This window comes from Homalodisca vitripennis, chromosome 4 (genome assembly GCF_021130785.1).
Source record: "Homalodisca vitripennis isolate AUS2020 chromosome 4, UT_GWSS_2.1, whole genome shotgun sequence".
Taxonomy (NCBI): domain Eukaryota; kingdom Metazoa; phylum Arthropoda; class Insecta; order Hemiptera; family Cicadellidae; genus Homalodisca; species Homalodisca vitripennis.
This window is the reverse complement of record NC_060210.1, coordinates 63,507,120-63,526,336: the sequence shown is the minus strand read 5'-3', so window position 1 is coordinate 63,526,336 and position 19,217 is coordinate 63,507,120. Positions and strand designations below refer to the sequence as shown.

At 33.7% G+C, this 19,217-nt stretch overlaps 1 protein-coding gene across 1 annotated transcript in view; it reads left to right on the top strand.

The window, feature by feature from the left end:
* Window positions 1-19,217, top strand: part of LOC124359397 (rap guanine nucleotide exchange factor 2) — a 483,874-nt gene that overhangs the window by 140,222 nt on the left and 324,435 nt on the right. Inside the window, exon 5 of the mRNA XM_046812105.1 lies at window positions 17,974-18,057. Within this exon, the coding sequence (XP_046668061.1) occupies window positions 17,974-18,057 (84 nt within the window). The remainder of the gene's footprint in view (window positions 1-17,973; window positions 18,058-19,217) is intronic.

Genomic DNA, 19,217 nt, shown 5'->3' with positions numbered 1-19,217 from the left:
GAAATACACAGAGCCCCAAGCGAACGATGTTTTATCTGACTTGTCCATATCTGAAGCTTCGGGTTCGAGTCGACTCTGGTCTAGTTGTATGTTTCTAGTTTACTACTAACACCTCCGTTACGAACCAGTTCTTCACGTAACGTCAGTCCGTCTGCCTGAGGTAATAGCCCCTGCGTGACGAGGTCGCTCTATAATTTCTCCAGAGAGTGTTTTACTTCTCGCCCCGAGGCCGTGACTCCCAGACTCCAGTTCTGCCCTCGGCGGTTCTCGGGACAGATTATAATATTTGGCCCAATTCCCGGAGATATTAGTTATTCTGTATTTTTTTAACGTTGATGCCCTCTGCCCACGGTACAAGTACAGTTAACTAACACTCTGTGGGCAAGGCATTTCCTTCTTCTTACCCTAGTTGATTACTAGAAAAAAGGAGCCTTAGTCCCCGGTTTTTTATTTTTTAGAAAATGTATACTCACAATTTCAAAGTACCACTTGTTAAAAAAAAATTATTATTATGTCCATGTTAATTTTGGCCGAACACGATCCATAGCTATTATCACATTTTATTAAGTTTCATTTCGTGCATTATAAATTCAATGTTTTTTTCATTGCACAAATTGTGTGCTCTAGTTCTCTTTTCTTTGTGTGTATATAGCTAAATATAATCCAAAATAGCTTAAATTGCATCAATGAATTTGAAATTAGCAACACATAGTCGGTTCTGGAAACTAAGGTCCCATGTTTCTTATTGGCTGGAGTCCGAATCAAAAGAGTGTAGTCATACAAGTTTGGCCCATTTTAATTTCGCATATACTGAATGCATTGTGTACAAATAAAATACTGTAAGTTAATTGCCAATTTTTTAAATTGTTAGACCGGTACATATGAGTTTACACAAAGCGAGACATTTTAAATAAAGTACAACGAACCAAGGAATGTGTTTAGGTTACGACGAAATTGTTATACGTTTATAATACAGCAGAAATATATCACAGAAGTATTACTTGAACATCGTTTACAGCGTATTCTGACGGCTAGGCCTACGATTACCATTGACGGGACGTAGTGTATCACTAGCGGATTCCTAGTTATTGAACTTGATGAGGCGTCTGGATTTGGTCCGTCAAGACGTTTATTTTGTACTGTCAAGATGTTTATTTTGTACTGTCAAGATGTTTATTTTGTACTGTCAAGATGTTTATTTACTAGTCTGATATTACACTGTTGCGAGAAGCGCTGAGATTCCACTGTGATGTTAAATCGTAAATTGTCCTTATCTCTGGTTTCATTTTCGTAATATTTCTGCCAAAAATCAGAACATAGTAACTGGTTGAGCGTTAGCGAGAGGTTGGATATATTTTATCTGTCTGTCTGTCTAGTCGCACATCTCGAGAATGAACTGACCTATAGAATTAAAATTTTCCATAAGGCTTAATTTCTACATATACATAGAGGCAACCTGACGGCGCAAGTCAATTCAAAGGTGATTTGGCTGAGGGTTGGTACATATTTTTACATTGTTCTTATGGGTAGCTAAGTAAATAAACAAACTGACTATAATGTATTACATTTTTACACACACACACACACACACACACACACACACACACACACACACACACACACACACACACACACACACACACACACACACACACACACACACACACACCTCCTAAACGACTGGACCGATTTTGATGAAATTTTGTGTGTGTTTTCAATGGAATTCGAGAATGGTTTAGATTCAAAATTTGGTCCACTGGAAAATGTTTTTTTAATTCAATTTTTCATTTGTAATTAGTTGTTGATTTTGGAGTGTTTTACATTGGATCCGGCAGACTGCACTACGACACGTAATACAAAGTGAACTGATGTTTAACAGCTATTAACACTTTCAGCTGAAGTTTATCAAAGCCGCAGAAACATTTGTTTACATTTTATCATTTAGAAAATTATTATTGTAAAGTGCTTGATCAGTAGTGTAATGCAGATTGCATAGAAGAAGTTATTGTCTAATTAATTGTAAATTTAGATTGCACCAATGATCAATAAATTATTTAATGCAATGAAAATACTATTCAACACTGTTATAAAAACCACCTCATTGTACAAAGCCATGAATGTTTGCTCATAAGGTAATCGAATTTGGGTAGATCGAAGGTAAATGAAGAGCCGAAAGTAGACGCTTTATGGTTTTCGTTGATACATATTCTTGGTCGGAGCACAAGGCAAACTCCACAATAATACATACATCTTAGACAGAAAATCATTTGATTCACCGAATTTGATTCTTTATAACATAACTATTTGTCGAGATTCATCTATATAAATTAATTTTACTGAATAACTTATCAACGCCTAGCAAAAACCACGAAAGATAGAGGCGCGAAATGTGGTACATACCTTCATAATGCGCCTAAGAGGCTCACGAAAGAACGACTATCAATTATCTCAGGAGTGTTTATTTAGAATGTGATAGAAAAAAATACGTGAATATAGTGTACTGTTTTTCAACAGGGAATTGCGTGCGAAGCCGCGGGCAACTGCTAGTAGCTTATATATTTGAAAATTTACATACAACCTCAGCGAAGCCTGTTAAACCTGTTACGGCACACGTGATGTGGCCTGTAGTAGTACTAGCGATATACACATATCACATCTAAGTTGGAAAGGCAAGTTATTACGAATTAGTTTCTTAGTAGATCGAATTATTAGTAAGTCAGAAATAATAAAATAAGAATATATTGCTGATCATCGACGCAAAATTATATTTTGTGGATCTGTTTGTATAAGCATCGTGTATTCATTTTAATTATTTTCAAGACATACACCATTGAAAAATACAATATAGGGACAAATACATATGATAAATAGGAAAAGGGTTAGTTAAATCAAATTAAACCTTTACCTGTGTGTGAGTTTTTTTATGCAAGAAGAAGTAGCCAAATAGGTAGGACCTCTGGATTGTCTGGATTGTGGCAAGCCAAAACACCCAGCGCTGTGACATCAGTTGCACCTTGACCCTGAGACCGACATCTCGGCCGTGACGGCGCGTTCCGGCCCGGGCTCATTATTTGGACATTAGCTAATTTCTGATTTTGTTTTATTAATCATGGTCTTCCATGCTAATAAAACGCCAAAAAAGACCCAAACCTTTCGTCGTCGTTGGAAAAAATATATAGTTCGTTGTTTTCAACAATTCCCCCACTACATTTGCTTTCCCGAGTTAAAGAACATTTCAAGATATTGGAAGTAGTTGAATGGATGATTTACAGTTTCATTTCCACGAGGAGTTTTGTGTACACAGTTCTGTATTTTTAACAAGTAAGACCTAAACTTTTTTAAGCCTTTTCAAATAAAGTCTAAGCTGTGTGTGGAAATGTTTCGCTTATTTCTACGTACAGTAGTTGTATTGGTTTATCACGGGAAGATTACTGGCCATTGGTACTTATATTGCCGGTATCGTAATTATATAAATTGTATTTGATCTTAATTTCCAAATGTTGCCATATTGTTTCAGAGATAAGGTTTTCTTTTTACAAAGTCTCTGGTAATAAAGTCAAAAATAACAAGCATTACATCGTACTTATTTAAGAAAACAAATTCAATGTAATATCTATTTTGGCGGTCATCTCTATGTTTCGCAATAAAATGCATTATTTAATTTCCAAAATACCTTGTTTTATTTGAGATATTATAGGCAACGAATAATAAATAAAATTACACTTTATTTTTCGTTGTTGATAGAACTTTTCATAATTCAATGAGTTTTACATGTAAAGTAGGTACAATAAATAATCTTATAAATTCCAAAACATTGCCATACTAATGGTATCGTACAACTTTTACAATAATTTTAAATATATGTAAAATGTATAACCTCAACTTTTTCATTTAGTTTATTTCATCAAAATATTCTCTGTCACGTTGTATTTTGTCTAAAAAGATTTTGTAATGTTTTTTATCTTTTTCAAGATAGCCAGAGCAAAAAAATATGATGGAATTCCTTTCTAGTGCAATGAAATAGGTAATAAAACTAAAATAATATCTTGATTATAGTAACGTGTATAGTAAGCTATGGTTTATTTTCAATTCCGCTGTAGCGCCTTCAACTTTATGATGCAACATTGGCACATAACACTAGACGCATTGCATCTACGTTTTTGTAGGCGCTACCTGTCCTATAAATTATTAGATGCACTCCCGTTATATTTCACTACTACTAAACACCAGCCAAATAACGGGAACTGAGTTTAATGTTAGATCGTATTTTGTGTCATCTGTTTTTCTGAGATGGTTTTGTAATATAGCCGTGTTCTTTCATCCTACAACACTCATCGCGCTTTTACTTTGTTAAATAATGTATTCTACTCTAAGTGTCTTACATTTATTCAGCCACCAATTATTTAATTAACAACTTTTAATAAAAATTAAATTAAGTTCTTATTTTTTTACTCTTTAAAAGTCTTCAGAAGTCATATTTTAATTAATACTGCAAACATATACGCAAATTTATAATATTGTGACATAAATAATTGATTAATTACAATTATTTAGTAACTAATACTTGTGGACAGAAAGAACAAATAGTCAATCTATCTGTCTTGATGAATTTTAGATACCCATTATACCCTGGTGGGACAAATTTTTACCCTATATTGTTTTTAGCATAAAAATATTTAAAGCAATATTTTGAAGATGATTATTTATTCCTTATATATTGTAGCTACTTGAAAATTAGAAATACAGTATATATACACCCCCTACAGAAACATTCAGACCACTTTGACAAAGTAACTGGACTGAATGTGTCTCACATACTAACTGAGACATAACTGAGCAATAAACATGACATGAAAAAACCAGCTATTGGTATTCTGAGGACTTCCTAATGGAATTCGGTCAAAAAATAAATAAAATAAAAAAATTCTATGTTAGTCATGGTTAATATTTGTTGATGTTTGTGGAGTCTTGTAATGACTTGTTTTGATTGTGTGTCCTAAGTTCTTAAAATAACTAGTGAGTGAATGTTTTATCTGCCTTACAATAATTTTAAATATAATTTAAACTGTGGGGGTTTTATACAACATTTAAAATTTTAATTGGCCGCCAATTTAAAAGAGTAACATTAGAGGCCTCTAGTTTGCGCCATTCTTCTTCTTTTTATAATACCTTTAAAATGATGCTGGGGTTCCTATTTACAAATTTGTACTTACCCCTAACTGCCTCATTTGGTCACTCCTCAGTTGGTCCTATAAACATCCCCCCCCCAAGAAACTCCTTCTATATTCATAAGTAAGTTAATAGGGGACTTTTAAGACACCTGGTGTATTAGCTACAGTTTTATATGATAATATACAGTGTATACGTATGAAACGTTTTCTTTTATTGTTATTATAAATATTAAAACTATAAAAAAATTAATATTGTCCGTTATTATTTGTTATTTTACAAGACATATGCATAATAATGCATTAGACTTAGTGGTCTTATAATTAATTTAATGAATAATGAGGGATGCCTAGTTTTCAACAGAAAAGGCTAAACTTAGGTTATAATACTGGGATTGGGTCTTTTTCGTTTAAGGGCCAGCACCTTACAAACATACTATACCTGACTGACAGTGCATTTAATCGTTTTTTTTTGGTGTTATTAGTTCTTAGGGCAGTAGTCCAAGTACTACTTCTAGTATAAACTCGTCTTATCTTATCAGTGATAAACGCGCGCCGCTTATCTTTTGCCTGTAATAAAAAACCTGCGTTAGTTCTGTGAGTTATACTTAGTTTTTCTTGTTCAATAAAGCGCGGTGAGTTGATCTGGGCTTGGACTTTGCAAGCTCGAGTTATTTTTTTTATAAAAGAGCAAGCATCGCGTGATCTGAGTTTTGAATAGGCAAGCTAGGGTCTTTTGTGCTGGCCCTTAAACGAAAAAGACCCCTGGGATTAATACTAGGAGACAATATGTACAAATATTGGGTTATTTTTAATTTACGTCAGGGACTACTTACAGAATAAAATAAGAAACATTATTTTACGGTTATTTAACAATATAATTTATAAATATTTGAGTGATACTATAAATGTTATAAAATATTTTTAAATAAGTCCAATCAACTCGTATTGGTTCATATTTATTCAAATACTAATTTTTAATAATTATTTATAAACTAGCCAGTAGAAAAAGTTTGTTGTCATTCAATAATATCAGCGTTGATGTTTCTGTATTGGAGAGGCTGAGCCGAACGTAACCAGTCTGCTGTGTGCTGCTACCTACCGGCCATCCAGACAAGTAGAGGTACGTGACTGTCGGTCGGATTGTGCTGCTCCCAGCGGAGAATGTTGTGACTTTGCCAATTAACTTGAATCAAATTTATTCGTCTGTGAAAACATCTCTCCCACTCAATATTCTCTCTAGTGGTTCAATCGCCCAGTCCTTGCCTTGCTGATTAATGAAACGTTGTCTCATAAGAGAGGAGAGCTATAAATTCATAATAAAAATGTACCGTTGCTAAAAATGGAAGAAACTACAATTAAAGCTAAAACTGTTCTATATAACATCTTAGAGGGTTTATGGTTTATGGTGACATTGAAATAGGATTTCTTGCCTACTGTACTATTACGATTTAATAGAGAGAATATTCAAGATATCCTATAAATAAACATTATTGAACTATTTGTATGATCTATCTACTTATATGTTATGTATCCGATTAGATAGATATATGTTTTAGTAATCAATTGACCTTCATTATATTATGCTTTCAATTTTGAATCTACAATAACAGGTCACTTATGCGACTCAACTATTACTATTACAATATTCAACTTATACTGTATGATTAAGTAGCATGGATGGCCCTTTAAGAATCATACACCCTTACTACTAAATACAAACCCCTACTTCTGACCGCTGTGTAAGAAACTGCTTTCAATGTTTTAATCTGTATAAATAATTAGGCTATAGGAAATATGTATCAACGAAAAAAGTAAGAGGTATATTTAAATACTGGAATTCTGGATTCAGAATAGCTCTATAAAAGTACATTTAAATGTCAGCGTTTCTATAGTAGTACGTGTGTACAATGTAGTGAGCCCAGACCATGTGGGCGTCTCATCAAATTATCGTGGGGGAGTGGGCGGGAGCTGGTAAAAGCTACATTTTCGCAATGGGAATAAAAATAAATACCAAGCAATAGTCGATTGGAACGGTGTAAACGCAATACGGAAGCCAGCCGCAATACGATTTCCATTGTGACATGACGGATGAGAGATCCTCAATACGTTTCACAATAGAATGCATTATTTCATTTCAATAACGACGTGTGTTAATTGAAGTATTAGACAACTAGATAAAGTGAAGGCCTTTTTAGTTTTAAAATAGAAATGGGGCATTTAAAGAAATCATTGAACCCAATAAGCAATTGCTGGACTTTTTAAGAAATTGTTGGTCAAATGCGTTCTAATAGCAGTATAACATGCTAGTAACGTGCTGTTTACTAATATTATTTTTTTTTAGAATGGATTTTAGGGGCATCACAGCTAGTAAAAGGTACATGTTCTCGAGGAGTATCAGAATTGTAGGGGCCGCACGATCTCATTTGAGATCTAGATTACTGTGTACTTGTACAAATAGTGTAATACTTTGCGTATTATTATGCAGCCTATTTTAACAATGCGAGTTCATAAGACGCGACGCGACAACAATGGCCGCATGCCGTCACGTACGTATCATGCCTAGTCACTCAGTTGTTCAATCCGCTCTTCTAATGTTATGTTTATTTGCATAACTTTGAACTTGCCTCTCTGCAGTTTCCTTTTCGTTTAAAATTCGTGTTTCGAAAAATGTGTGCCTCGAATTTTAGGTTGTTGCATAATCATTTCAATTTTGAGTTTTAACAAGCGTCCTGGCATAGCTTTGGAGAGAGAGATATCAATAAATACTCCAGAACGACTTTTCTCTGTAATTAGTGATATTTTACGAGTATATTTCATAAAGTATTAGTGTATTTTGCTCGGTATAAATCATCATTGTTAAAAGGTTTCAAACTAAGCTGAAATTGAAAATTATGTTTAATGAGAAACCTGTTTGATGGTGTTTCAATCATAAAAGTGGAATTCGTTGATAATTCAAAATCATAGCAGCGTGTATTATAAAAGTGCGTACAACGAATTTGGCGCGCTCTGTGTCAGAGTGTTAGGTCTCGGACAGTTGGTTACCTCTCGGTTAACACTCGGAACAAGATGCTCCCAGAGCTGCAGAGGCTGCACGCATTAGATACTTCGACCAAACTTACCTGTACATGTGTGGTACTCAGTGCAGTGAGTAACATTGCCTCTCTTATCACCATTTTTGTCATCTGTCGACAGACAAAGTCTCGTACTTGTGGGCTATTTGACCCTTTACAATATTTGCAGTTTTATAATTATTCAAATGTTCAATAAAGCTCAAATTTAAACGTAGTATTATATGTGTTTCTGCCTATCTGAAGTTTCGAAAATTTAATTTTATGAACAATGCAGTTATGCCTAACAAGTCCAATATACTGCAACCTAGGTAATTTTTCTTTTTTTTTACTTAAAATAAAAAATATTTAAGTATTATTGAATTTTCATCCGGAACTCCTGTACATTACACCAATGTATGTTTTGCACGGGGAAAAACCTTTCGTTTCGCGTCACGGAACGCCACGCATGTTTATATTTTCCACATGCTTTTAAAGTAGAAAGACAGCTTTACCGAAACGTAAAAAAACCATTATATAGCCATCTTAACTAACGCGCCATTTTAAGCACGTTTACTGAAACTACCGGCAGTCAACAACTAGGCAGTGAGAATGGTGTAATCAGCTGTGACGAAGTATATATATTATTATTATTTGGATTCACAGGTAGTGTATATTTTTTCTGCTAATAATCTATTGGAGGAAAATGAAGAACATTATTCCGATTCATTTACAAAACCAAATGAAATCTAGCAATTAAACTCTTAAAACGGCGAAGCACAATTTGTATTTTACAAAAGGCAGAAAACAGAAGTAAGTGTAAATGAAAATACGACTGATGAAATGAAACAAGGAAGGAAAGTAGAATTGGCTAAATTACGTTCAAAAGAACTTTCAAGACAACGTTCGCAAGGATATAGAGACAATAGGAGCAGATCGTTTGTACAATGTTGACATTCTTCAAGCAAGGCAAAAATAATGGCTAAATTACGTAAAATCATGGTACGTTTCAAGATATACCGTTATAAGAAACTGTAACGTTCCGTTTTGGCAATACATATACTTGGATTGAATTTATTTTGAGGACGTTACAGTTGTCTAATAAACGTTTTTATGCTAAGCATTCCAGATCGTCTGACTATATGTATCAATCTAGATGGGAAAGAATTGAAGAAATCATTCTATAAATAATCATGTATCTTCATGTTCACGCGTTTCAAGTTCTAATTGTTTGTGAGTTTTGGGTCACTTTGTATATATAATGCAAAACAATGTATACATACATAAAATATAATACATGATATTGTTTAAAATGATGAGTGATATTACTCATCATTTTAAAACCAAAGATTTGATATAAACATAGGTCTAGAAATGTATCGTTTAGCCGCTAGGCGCCATTTTATAACAAAATCATTATTTAAAAAATTAGTTAAGCTAAAGAAACCAAATTTGGTATATATATATATATGTTTATATAAGGTATAAGCTGATCATCTCAAAGACTTACTGAAAGATATCATGCATGCACTGTATTGATATGCGCATTGTCCATACCGATTATCTTTTTGGTTATTTGCCCACAACTTTTGTTAGGAACGTCATAGAGATTATTTTTTTTTTCATATCAATGTATTTCTAATGAATAGATTTTTAAAATTACATGTCACATTTCAAGTTACCCTCTTACACCCCTTCTTTAAAAAGAGGGAGAAATTTGCACACGATCTGGGTTGCTACTTGAAGGGGGTAAAAATCATTTAATCCTCCAAAAAATCCAAAAAGATATTTCAATAATTATGGTGAAGATTGTATATCAATATCTCGTTTAGAATAAAGCTTCGGCTGACAAATATAGTACCTATAATGTGATTTGTTTTTAAGGATAAAAGATTGTTCAAACACTTTCATTATTATAACCTACCGTTTAATTAAATTAAAATATAATTTCAATATTTCATTTTCAATTATATTACAATTCTCATATAACTTGCTGGCATATTGCAACCTATTTCCGTACTTCCTCCAATACGCATTATATGTTTTATCACATTGTATTTACGTAATATCTTGCGTGCCAAGAGAAATTATGATTATTATCTTCAGTAGAAATGGAAATGTTAGACAATAGCTGTCAATATGCGCTGGAGAATAGAGACACAGCGCGTCGACAGTCTCTTGTCAATATTGAACTTCCGCTTGCTCTGTCTCAACACCCCGTCTCTGTCTAGAGAGAGCAGCGCTAGAGTCCAGTGATGGCAGATCCTGCAATTGTTTGTCGCAGATGTCAAACAATCGCTCATTCTAGCGTCTAAACAGACAGTTCATTACAAACTCTCGTTTAGTAGATTATATACAAAGAGTAGTGTTATATCGATATAATACGGTCTTCTGTGGTATATCGTTCTAAATTCAGCACAATGGTAGTCTATTAGAAACAACAAAGCGCGGTTTTAATTCAATATTCTCGAGAAAATATCGTATTTCACAAACATTAAAAAGTGGGATTACGGTATTTACGTATATTTTTGGTTCAGTCTTTTTTTAATTATTTCAATTGCATTTTTAAAATGCAATTTTCCATGGCTGTTGAAAATAACTGTTACGTTGGCTGTTTGTAATTGTAATTCTCTGCCTCATGTGTTCATGTAAGTTTTTCTGTTCACTGTGCGTCGAAATATTTATGCACCACAAGTTATTCTACACTAACGGAATTTAAATATTTCTATAACCAATTTTACGACGTGGTGTTAGCAGATAATAACACCATCTAACATATAAGATAATAATTTATGCTTGTTTAACAACAAATATAGTTATAAGGGTTATAATAAACGTAAGATGTTATAGAGAACACTCATTAACCACTAATTATTTATATAATACTAGCTGTTTCCCGCGGCTTCGCTTGCTTTTTGTAAGCGTTATCCGTGTATGTGCACTTCTGGCTCAAGTAAATTATATTTCCAACGCCGATGTAGAGATTGCTTTGTTGCCACGATCAAGAAAATCTTTATATGTTTATAGCCATTGTACACGTACATGTCTTTTATTATAAAGTGGTCTAACACTCAAGCTTTAAGTTCAACCAGAAATTTATCTTCAAGACAAATATACATCATAACTTAGTGTTCAAATAGTGTTTGGCTATTAAATATTCGTAACTGTCTCTTAATTGCAGTTTATAATGTGCAGGAGCTTTGAAAACTATTATCTTTGGCTACGCCACCTGGAGGAGAGTTACATCAATAGACATAGCATAGAAACCTTCTTCGTGGAAAAATACATATATACATACAAATTTTCGTAATGATCGGTCAAATAGTTTACGATTCCATAAAGGACAAACACACAAACAAACATTCATTTATATATATATATATATATATATATATAGATAGATAGATAGATAATCTACGCTAAAGAAACTAAGTGGCCATCCTGGCCATCTAACTGTGTTTAATCCTTCTTGTGTACAGCTGATCGGGGTGACTGTTGTTAAACCACGCGATGCAAGTTCGGTACTACTATATTTGACGCAATGTTCCAACAACTCTGCGTAGATGTTTGTCTACCTGTGTAGCTCTTGTGTGTTCTCCGACTAGAATGAGGAAGCGTCTGACAGTATCAGCTGACAGCTATGACGCCCCTAGTCCGCGACTGGTACACAGTGCCGCGCGCGTGCTCTCTGTCTCTGATAGGGGCGGAGGTCATATAATATCACTTGTCAACAACATCCAAACACTCTGTGTCAACATCACATAAACAGGATGTTGTACGTAATACTGTACATTTGCATCACAATTACTAAATACTTTTCATTATTTAGTACCCCCGAGCTACTAAATAGCCTTACATAAAACTTCCTTGCAGTGAATAGCAGGTTACATATTCCCCATTATATACATCCAACATTACTAAATAGATTTATTTTTAAGATGATATCCCTAACATCCAAATAAATCATAAGCCTACAGTACATTCACTCGACCAGTATATAGCTTTTTTAAAAACCTTACGGAATATCCAAAGTCGACATCAAAGAAATGGAAAAGAAAGCCAACGGATTTCTCCGGAAGCATAAGTATGGTTTTTTTACTGTTTTATTATTTTGTATGAGACAAGACAAACTCTTTCTACCGCTGGGTGATTTACTTAAATACAATTAATTTTTATAGTAGTTAAATTAAACTAGGTCTACGAATTAAAATAATTTTGTTGTCTAAAAGCCGGCTGTACAGACGGTCATCTCGATTTTATCCCCTTAATAACAATTTTTTATCATAAAATTATGAGAAATTTGTTTATATAAAGATTTAAGGAATAAGCATCCAAACGTTTTTCAGGACTTTATCATGAGTTTACGTAGATTTTCCCGGAAAACGTCTCAAATTGTATTGTAATGCATAGTTTAAATATTCAAAAATGTACGCTCTATAAGAAAAACAACACAAAAGCGTTTTCATTTCACTACATCTGTCCCTTAAGTGATTTCATCTGTTCAAATGTAAGAAAATTTGCTTTGGCTCCAACTTTAACGAGGGACTTTAAGAAATCATTATCAATGAAATTGCCTGCGATATGACTATGTTAAAATTCGAGGACCTGAGATTATAACTTTAGTTTTGTCTTCATTCATTATTTTAAAATTTAGCTATCTGAAATGATTAATTTTGGTAAAGAATAAGAATTTTAAAAAAATATTTCTCCATTTAATGCAAATACAAAATAAACTAAAAAGCGTAGGGGTGCGTATTAATTATATCTTTAAAAGGAGACAACTCTCACAATTTTACGATTAAAATAAGGGCGTAAAGTGTTTGAAGTTCAACAATATACTTCAGGGGTTAAAATCAAGATGACGTTCAGTACAAGTAGACTACACCAACTATATTTCCTTATGCTATACGGATTTAAGGGTGTTTTTCTTAAAGTAATGACTGTTATGCTGATTATAACCCACTGTAAATGAAGTAAAAGTAAAGTAAATATGTGTTATTTTACCAGGCGAAGTTAAGGCTAAGAAGCCATCTCTAACACAACCTGGCGGTTATAACCCACTGTAAATGAAGTAAAAGTAAAGAAAATTATCTTATTTTACAAGTTAAGGCTAAGAAGCCATCTCTAACACAACCTGGCGGTTATAACCCACTGTAAATGAAGTAAAAGTAAAGAAAATATGTGTTATTTTACAAGTTAAGGCTAAGAAGCCATCTCTAACACAACCTGGCGGTTATAACCCACTGTAAATGAAGTAAAAGTAAAGAAAATTGTCTTATTTTACAAGTTAAGGCTAAGAAGCCATCTCTAACACAACCTGGCGGTTATAACCCACTGTAAATGAAGTAAAAGTAAAGAAAATTGTCTTATTTTACAAGTTAAGGCTAAGAAGCCATCTCTAACACAACCTGGCGGTTATAACCCACTGTAAATGAAGTAAAAGTAAAGAAAATTGTCTTATTTTACAAGTTAAGGCTAAGAAGCCATCTCTAACACAACCTGGCGGTTATAACCCACTGTAAATGAAGTAAAAGTAAAGAAAATTGTCTTATTTTACAAGTTAAGGCTAAGAAGCCATCTCTAACACAACCTGGCGGTTATAACCCACTGTAAATGAAGTAAAAGTAAAGAAAATTGTCTTATTTTACAAGTTAAGGCTAAGAAGCCATCTCTAACACAACCTGGCGGTTATAACCCACTGTAAATGAAGTAAAAGTAAAGAAAATTGTCTTATTTTGTAAGTTAAGGCTAAGAAGCCATCTCTAACACAACCTGACGGTTATAACCCACTGTAAATGAAGTAAAAGTAAAGTAAATATGTGTTATTTTACCAGGCGAAGTTAAGGCTAAGAAGCCATCTCTAACACAACCTGGCGGTTATAACCCACTGTAAATGAAGTAAAAGTAAAGAAAATTGTCTTATTTTACAAGTTAAGGCTAAGAAGCCATCTCTAACACAACCTGGCGGTTATAACCCACTGTAAATGAAGTAAAAGTAAAGAAAATTGTCTTATTTTACAAGTTAAGGCTAAGAAGCCATCTCTAACACAACCTGGCGGTTATAACCCACTGTAAATGAAGTAAAAGTAAAGAAAATTATCTTATTTTACAAGTTAAGGCTAAGAAGCCATCTCTAACACAACCTGGCGGTTATAACCCACTGTAAATGAAGTAAAAGTAAAGAAAATTGTCTTATTTTACAAGTTAAGGCTAAGAAGCCATCTCTAACACAACCTGGCGGTTATAACCCACTGTAAATGAAGTAAAAGTAAAGAAAATTGTCTTATTTTACAAGTTAAGGCTAAGAAGCCATCTCTAACACAACCTGGCGGTTATAACCCACTGTAAATGAAGTAAAAGTAAAGTAAATATGTGTTATTTTACCAGGCGAAGTTAAGGCTAAGAAGCCATCTCTGACACAACCTGGCGGTTATAACCCACTGTAAATGAAGTAAAAGTAAAGAAAATTGTCTTATTTTACAAGTTAAGGCTAAGAAGCCATCTCTAACACAACCTGGCGGTTATAACCCACTGTAAATGAAGTAAAAGTAAAGAAAATTGTCTTATTTTACAAGTTAAGGCTAAGAAGCCATCTCTAACACAACCTGGCGGTTATAACCCACTGTAAATGAAGTAAAAGTAAAGAAAATTGTCTTATTTTACAAGTTAAGGCTAAGAAGCCATCTCTAACACAACCTGGCGGTTATAACCCACTGTAAATGAAGTAAAAGTAAAGAAAATTGTCTTATTTTACAAGTTAAGGCTAAGAAGCCATCTCTAACACAACCTGGCGGTTATAACCCACTGTAAATGAAGTAAAAGTAAAGAAAATTGTCTTATTTTACAAGTTAAGGCTAAGAAGCCATCTCTAACACAACCTGGCGGTTATAACCCACTGTAAATGAAGTAAAAGTAAAGTAAATATGTGTTATTTTACCAGGCGAAGTTAAGGCTAAGAAGCCATCTCTAACACAACCTGGCGGTTATAACCCACTGTAAATGAAGTAAAAGTAAAGAAAATTGTCTTATTTTACAAGTTAAGGCTAAGAAGCCATCTCTAACACAACCTGGCGGTTATAACCCACTGTAAATGAAGTAAAAGTAAAGAAAATTGTCTTATTTTACAAGTTAAGGCTAAGAAGCCATCTCTAACACAACCTGGCGGTTATAACCCACTGTAAATGAAGTAAAAGTAAAGAAAATTGTCTTATTTTACAAGTTAAGGCTAAGAAGCCATCTCTAACACAACCTGGCGGTTATAACCCACTGTAAATGAAGTAAAAGTAAAGAAAATTGTCTTATTTTACAAGTTAAGCTAAGAAGCCATCTCTAACACAACCTTGCGGTTATAACCCACTGTAAATGAAGTAAAAGTAAAGAAAATTATCTTATTTTACAAGTTAAGGCTAAGAAGCCATCTCTAACACAACCTGGCGGTTATAACCCACTGTAAATGAAGTAAAAGTAAAGTAAATATTGTGTTATTTTGCCAGGCGAAGTTAAGGCTAAGAAGCCATCTCTGAACACAACCTGGCGGTTATAACCCACTGTAAATGAAGTAAAAGTAAAGAAAATTGTCTTATTTTTCAAGTTAAGGCTAAGAAGCCATCTCTAACACAACCTGGCGGTTATAACCCACTGTAAATGAAGTAAAAGTAAAGAAAATTGTCTTATTTTACAAGTTAAGGCTAAGAAGCCATCTCTAACACAACCTTGCGGTTATAACCCACTGTAAATGAAGTAAAAGTAAAGAAAATTGTCTTATTTTACAAGTTAAGGCTAAGAAGCCATCTCTAACACAACCTGGCGGTTATAACCCACTGTAAATGAAGTAAAAGTAAAGTAAATATGTGTTATTTCACCAGGCGAAGTTAAGGCTAAGAAGCCATCTCTAACACAACCTGGCGGTTATAACCCACTGTAAATGAAGTAAAAGTAAAGAAAATTGTCTTATTTTACAAGTTAAGGCTAAGAAGCCATCTCTAACACAACCTTGCGGTTATAACCCACTGTAAATGAAGTAAAAGTAAAGAAAATTATCTTATTTTACAAGTTAAGGCTAAGAAGCCATCTCTAACACAACCTGGCGGTTATAACCCACTGTAAATGAAGTAAAAGTAAAGAAAATTGTCTTATTTTACAAGTTACAGGCTAAGAAGCCATCTCTAACACAACCTTGCGGTTATAACCCACTGTAAATGAAGTAAAAGTAAAGAAAATTATCTTATTTTACAAGTTAAGGCTAAGAAGCCCTCTCTGACACAACCTGGCGGTTATAACCCACTGTAAATGAAGTAAAAGTAAAGTAAATATGTGTTATTTTACCAGGCGAAGTTAAGGCTAAGAAGCCATTTCTAACACAACCTGGCGGTTATAACCCACTGTAAATGAAGTAAAAGTAAAGAAAATTGTCTTATTTTACAAGTTACAGCTAAGAAGCCATCTCTAACACAACCTTGCGGTTATAACCCACTGTAAATGAAGTAAAAGTAAAGAAAATTATCTTATTTTACAAGTTAAGGCTAAGAAGCCCTCTCTGACACAACCTGGCGGTTATAACCCACTGTAAATGAAGTAAAAGTAAAGTAAATATGTGTTATTTTACCAGGCGAAGTTAAGGCTAAGAAGCCATCTCTAACACAACCTGGCGGTTATAACCCACTGTAAATGAAGTAAAAGTAAAGAAAATTGTCTTATTTTACAAGTTAAGGCTAAGAAGCCATCTCTAACACAACCTGGCGGTTATAACCCACTGTAAATGAAGTAAAAGTAAAGAAAATTGTCTTATTTTACAAGTTAAGGCTAAGAAGCCATCTCTAACACAACCTGGCGGTTATAACCCACTGTAAATGAAGTAAAAGTAAAGAAAAATGTCTTATTTTACCAGGCGAGTTAAGGCTAAGAAGCCATCTCTAACACAACCTGGCGGTTATAACCCACTGTAAATGAAGTAAAAGTAAAGAAAATTGTCTTATTTTACAAGTTACAGCTAAGAAGCCATCTCTAACACAACCTTGCGGTTATAACCCACTGTAAATGAAGTAAAAGTAAAGAAAATTATCTTATTTTACAAGTTAAGGTTAAGAAGCCCTCTCTGACACAACCTGGCGGTTATAACCCACTGTAAATGAAGTAAAAGTAAAGTAAATATGTGTTATTTTACCTGGCGAAGTTAAGGCTAAGAAGCCATCTCTGACACAACCTGGCGGTTATAACCCACTGTAAATGAAGTAAAAGTAAAGAAAATTGTCTTATTTTACAAGTTAAGGCTAAGAAGCCATCTCTAACACAACCTGGCGGTTATAACCCACTGTAAATGAAGTAAAAGTAAAGAAAATTGTCTTATTTTACAAGTTAAGGCTAAGAAGCCATCTCTAACACAACCTGGCGGTTATAACCCACTGTAAATGAAGTAAAAGTAAAGAAAATTGTCTTATTTTACAAGTTAAGGCTAAGAAGCCATCTCTAACACAACCTGGCGGTTATAACCCACTGTAAATGAAGTAAAAGTAAAGTAAATATGTGTTATTTTACCAGGCGAAGTTAAGGCTAAGAAGCCATCTCTAACACAACCTGGCGGTTATAACCCACTGTAAATGAAGTAAAAGTAAAGTAAATATGTGTTATTTTACCAGGCGAAGTTAAGGCTAAGAAGCCATCTCTGACACAACCTGGCGGTTATAACCCACTGTAGATGACTTTTCATTATACATCATATATGAAGACTGTTATTCTAATGTTGATTGTTTCCACAGCACCGGAGAGTTGTCCACCTGCTGGTACATCCTCCTGTCCGGCTCCGTCTTCATCGATGGATCCATGTTCCTGCCCACCTCCAGGTAACTTTATTTCTCCTTAACGATATTTCAATACGACTCAACTAATATTAAGTTGGTTGTATGAATTCATGGCGTATACTTTGAAGTATAGAATGAGCGTGATTACTCTGTGGAATCTTTTTCTTTCTATGGTCTCCTTACATTTTTAGATCTTTATATAGGCCTATTAGAATATCAGCGATAAAGGATAACTTGTACCTCAAACTACGTTATAATTGGTAGCTTCTTTAAATGTTTTAAATAAAATATATTTATGAATAAACTTTGTGTTTTAAAGAGCAATAACGACGAGTTAAATTGCTACACAGCTTTAAAAATATATCTCAACGATGTTAATCAAACTGTGAATACGCTCCATATAATTACACGAACGTCATTGGAATTATTAAACATGTTTGCAAATGACAAGTTTCGTTTACCTCACATTAAAAAAAATGTTGATTGTAAGATTAAATGTAGCAATTTAAAAATGAAATGTACATTTTGATAAGAGCAACCCTTGTACCAGTATATAAAACCACACAATTGTATATCAAAGCGATTATTGGTGTATTGGCTTCGAATTTCAAAAGATCGGCGATTGCAGTTAATTATATTGGTTGAAGCATTATGATATTTTTATATTGAGTTGACAACTATACTAACCCTTAAAATTTATTAGTTTGAGTCGTAGAAGGATATAAATTTTGTAGGACTTTTCTTGCTTCAAGAACCAATCAATCTCCGGTTGGCTATTATCAAAACTTCGGGAGATTTTCTTGTTTTTGTGTGTGTATATTTTATATACATTTCTAAGATTTTTGTATGTTATTCTCACTGGTCCTAGCCAATATCCGAAAAAATATATATACATTCACAGTACATATATTTACTCACTGTACTTATTAATTCTCATGGGTTCGTGAGCCAGTCTCAATCATGAAATAGTTTCAAAATGGCGGCCGTTCGCACTAACGTCGACTGAAAATAACGTGTTTTTTTATATTAGATAGTTTTAAAAACTTTATTCTTCCACATTTGCACGCTCTTGTTTCAAGAGAGTGAGTGTTCAACGTTCGGGATAAAGTAACGGTTAAATATCAGCACCGGATACAGCAAACCGGAAAATAATTTTGGAATGCTCAGGCAACTTAAAACAATATTTATATTTACAAAATGTG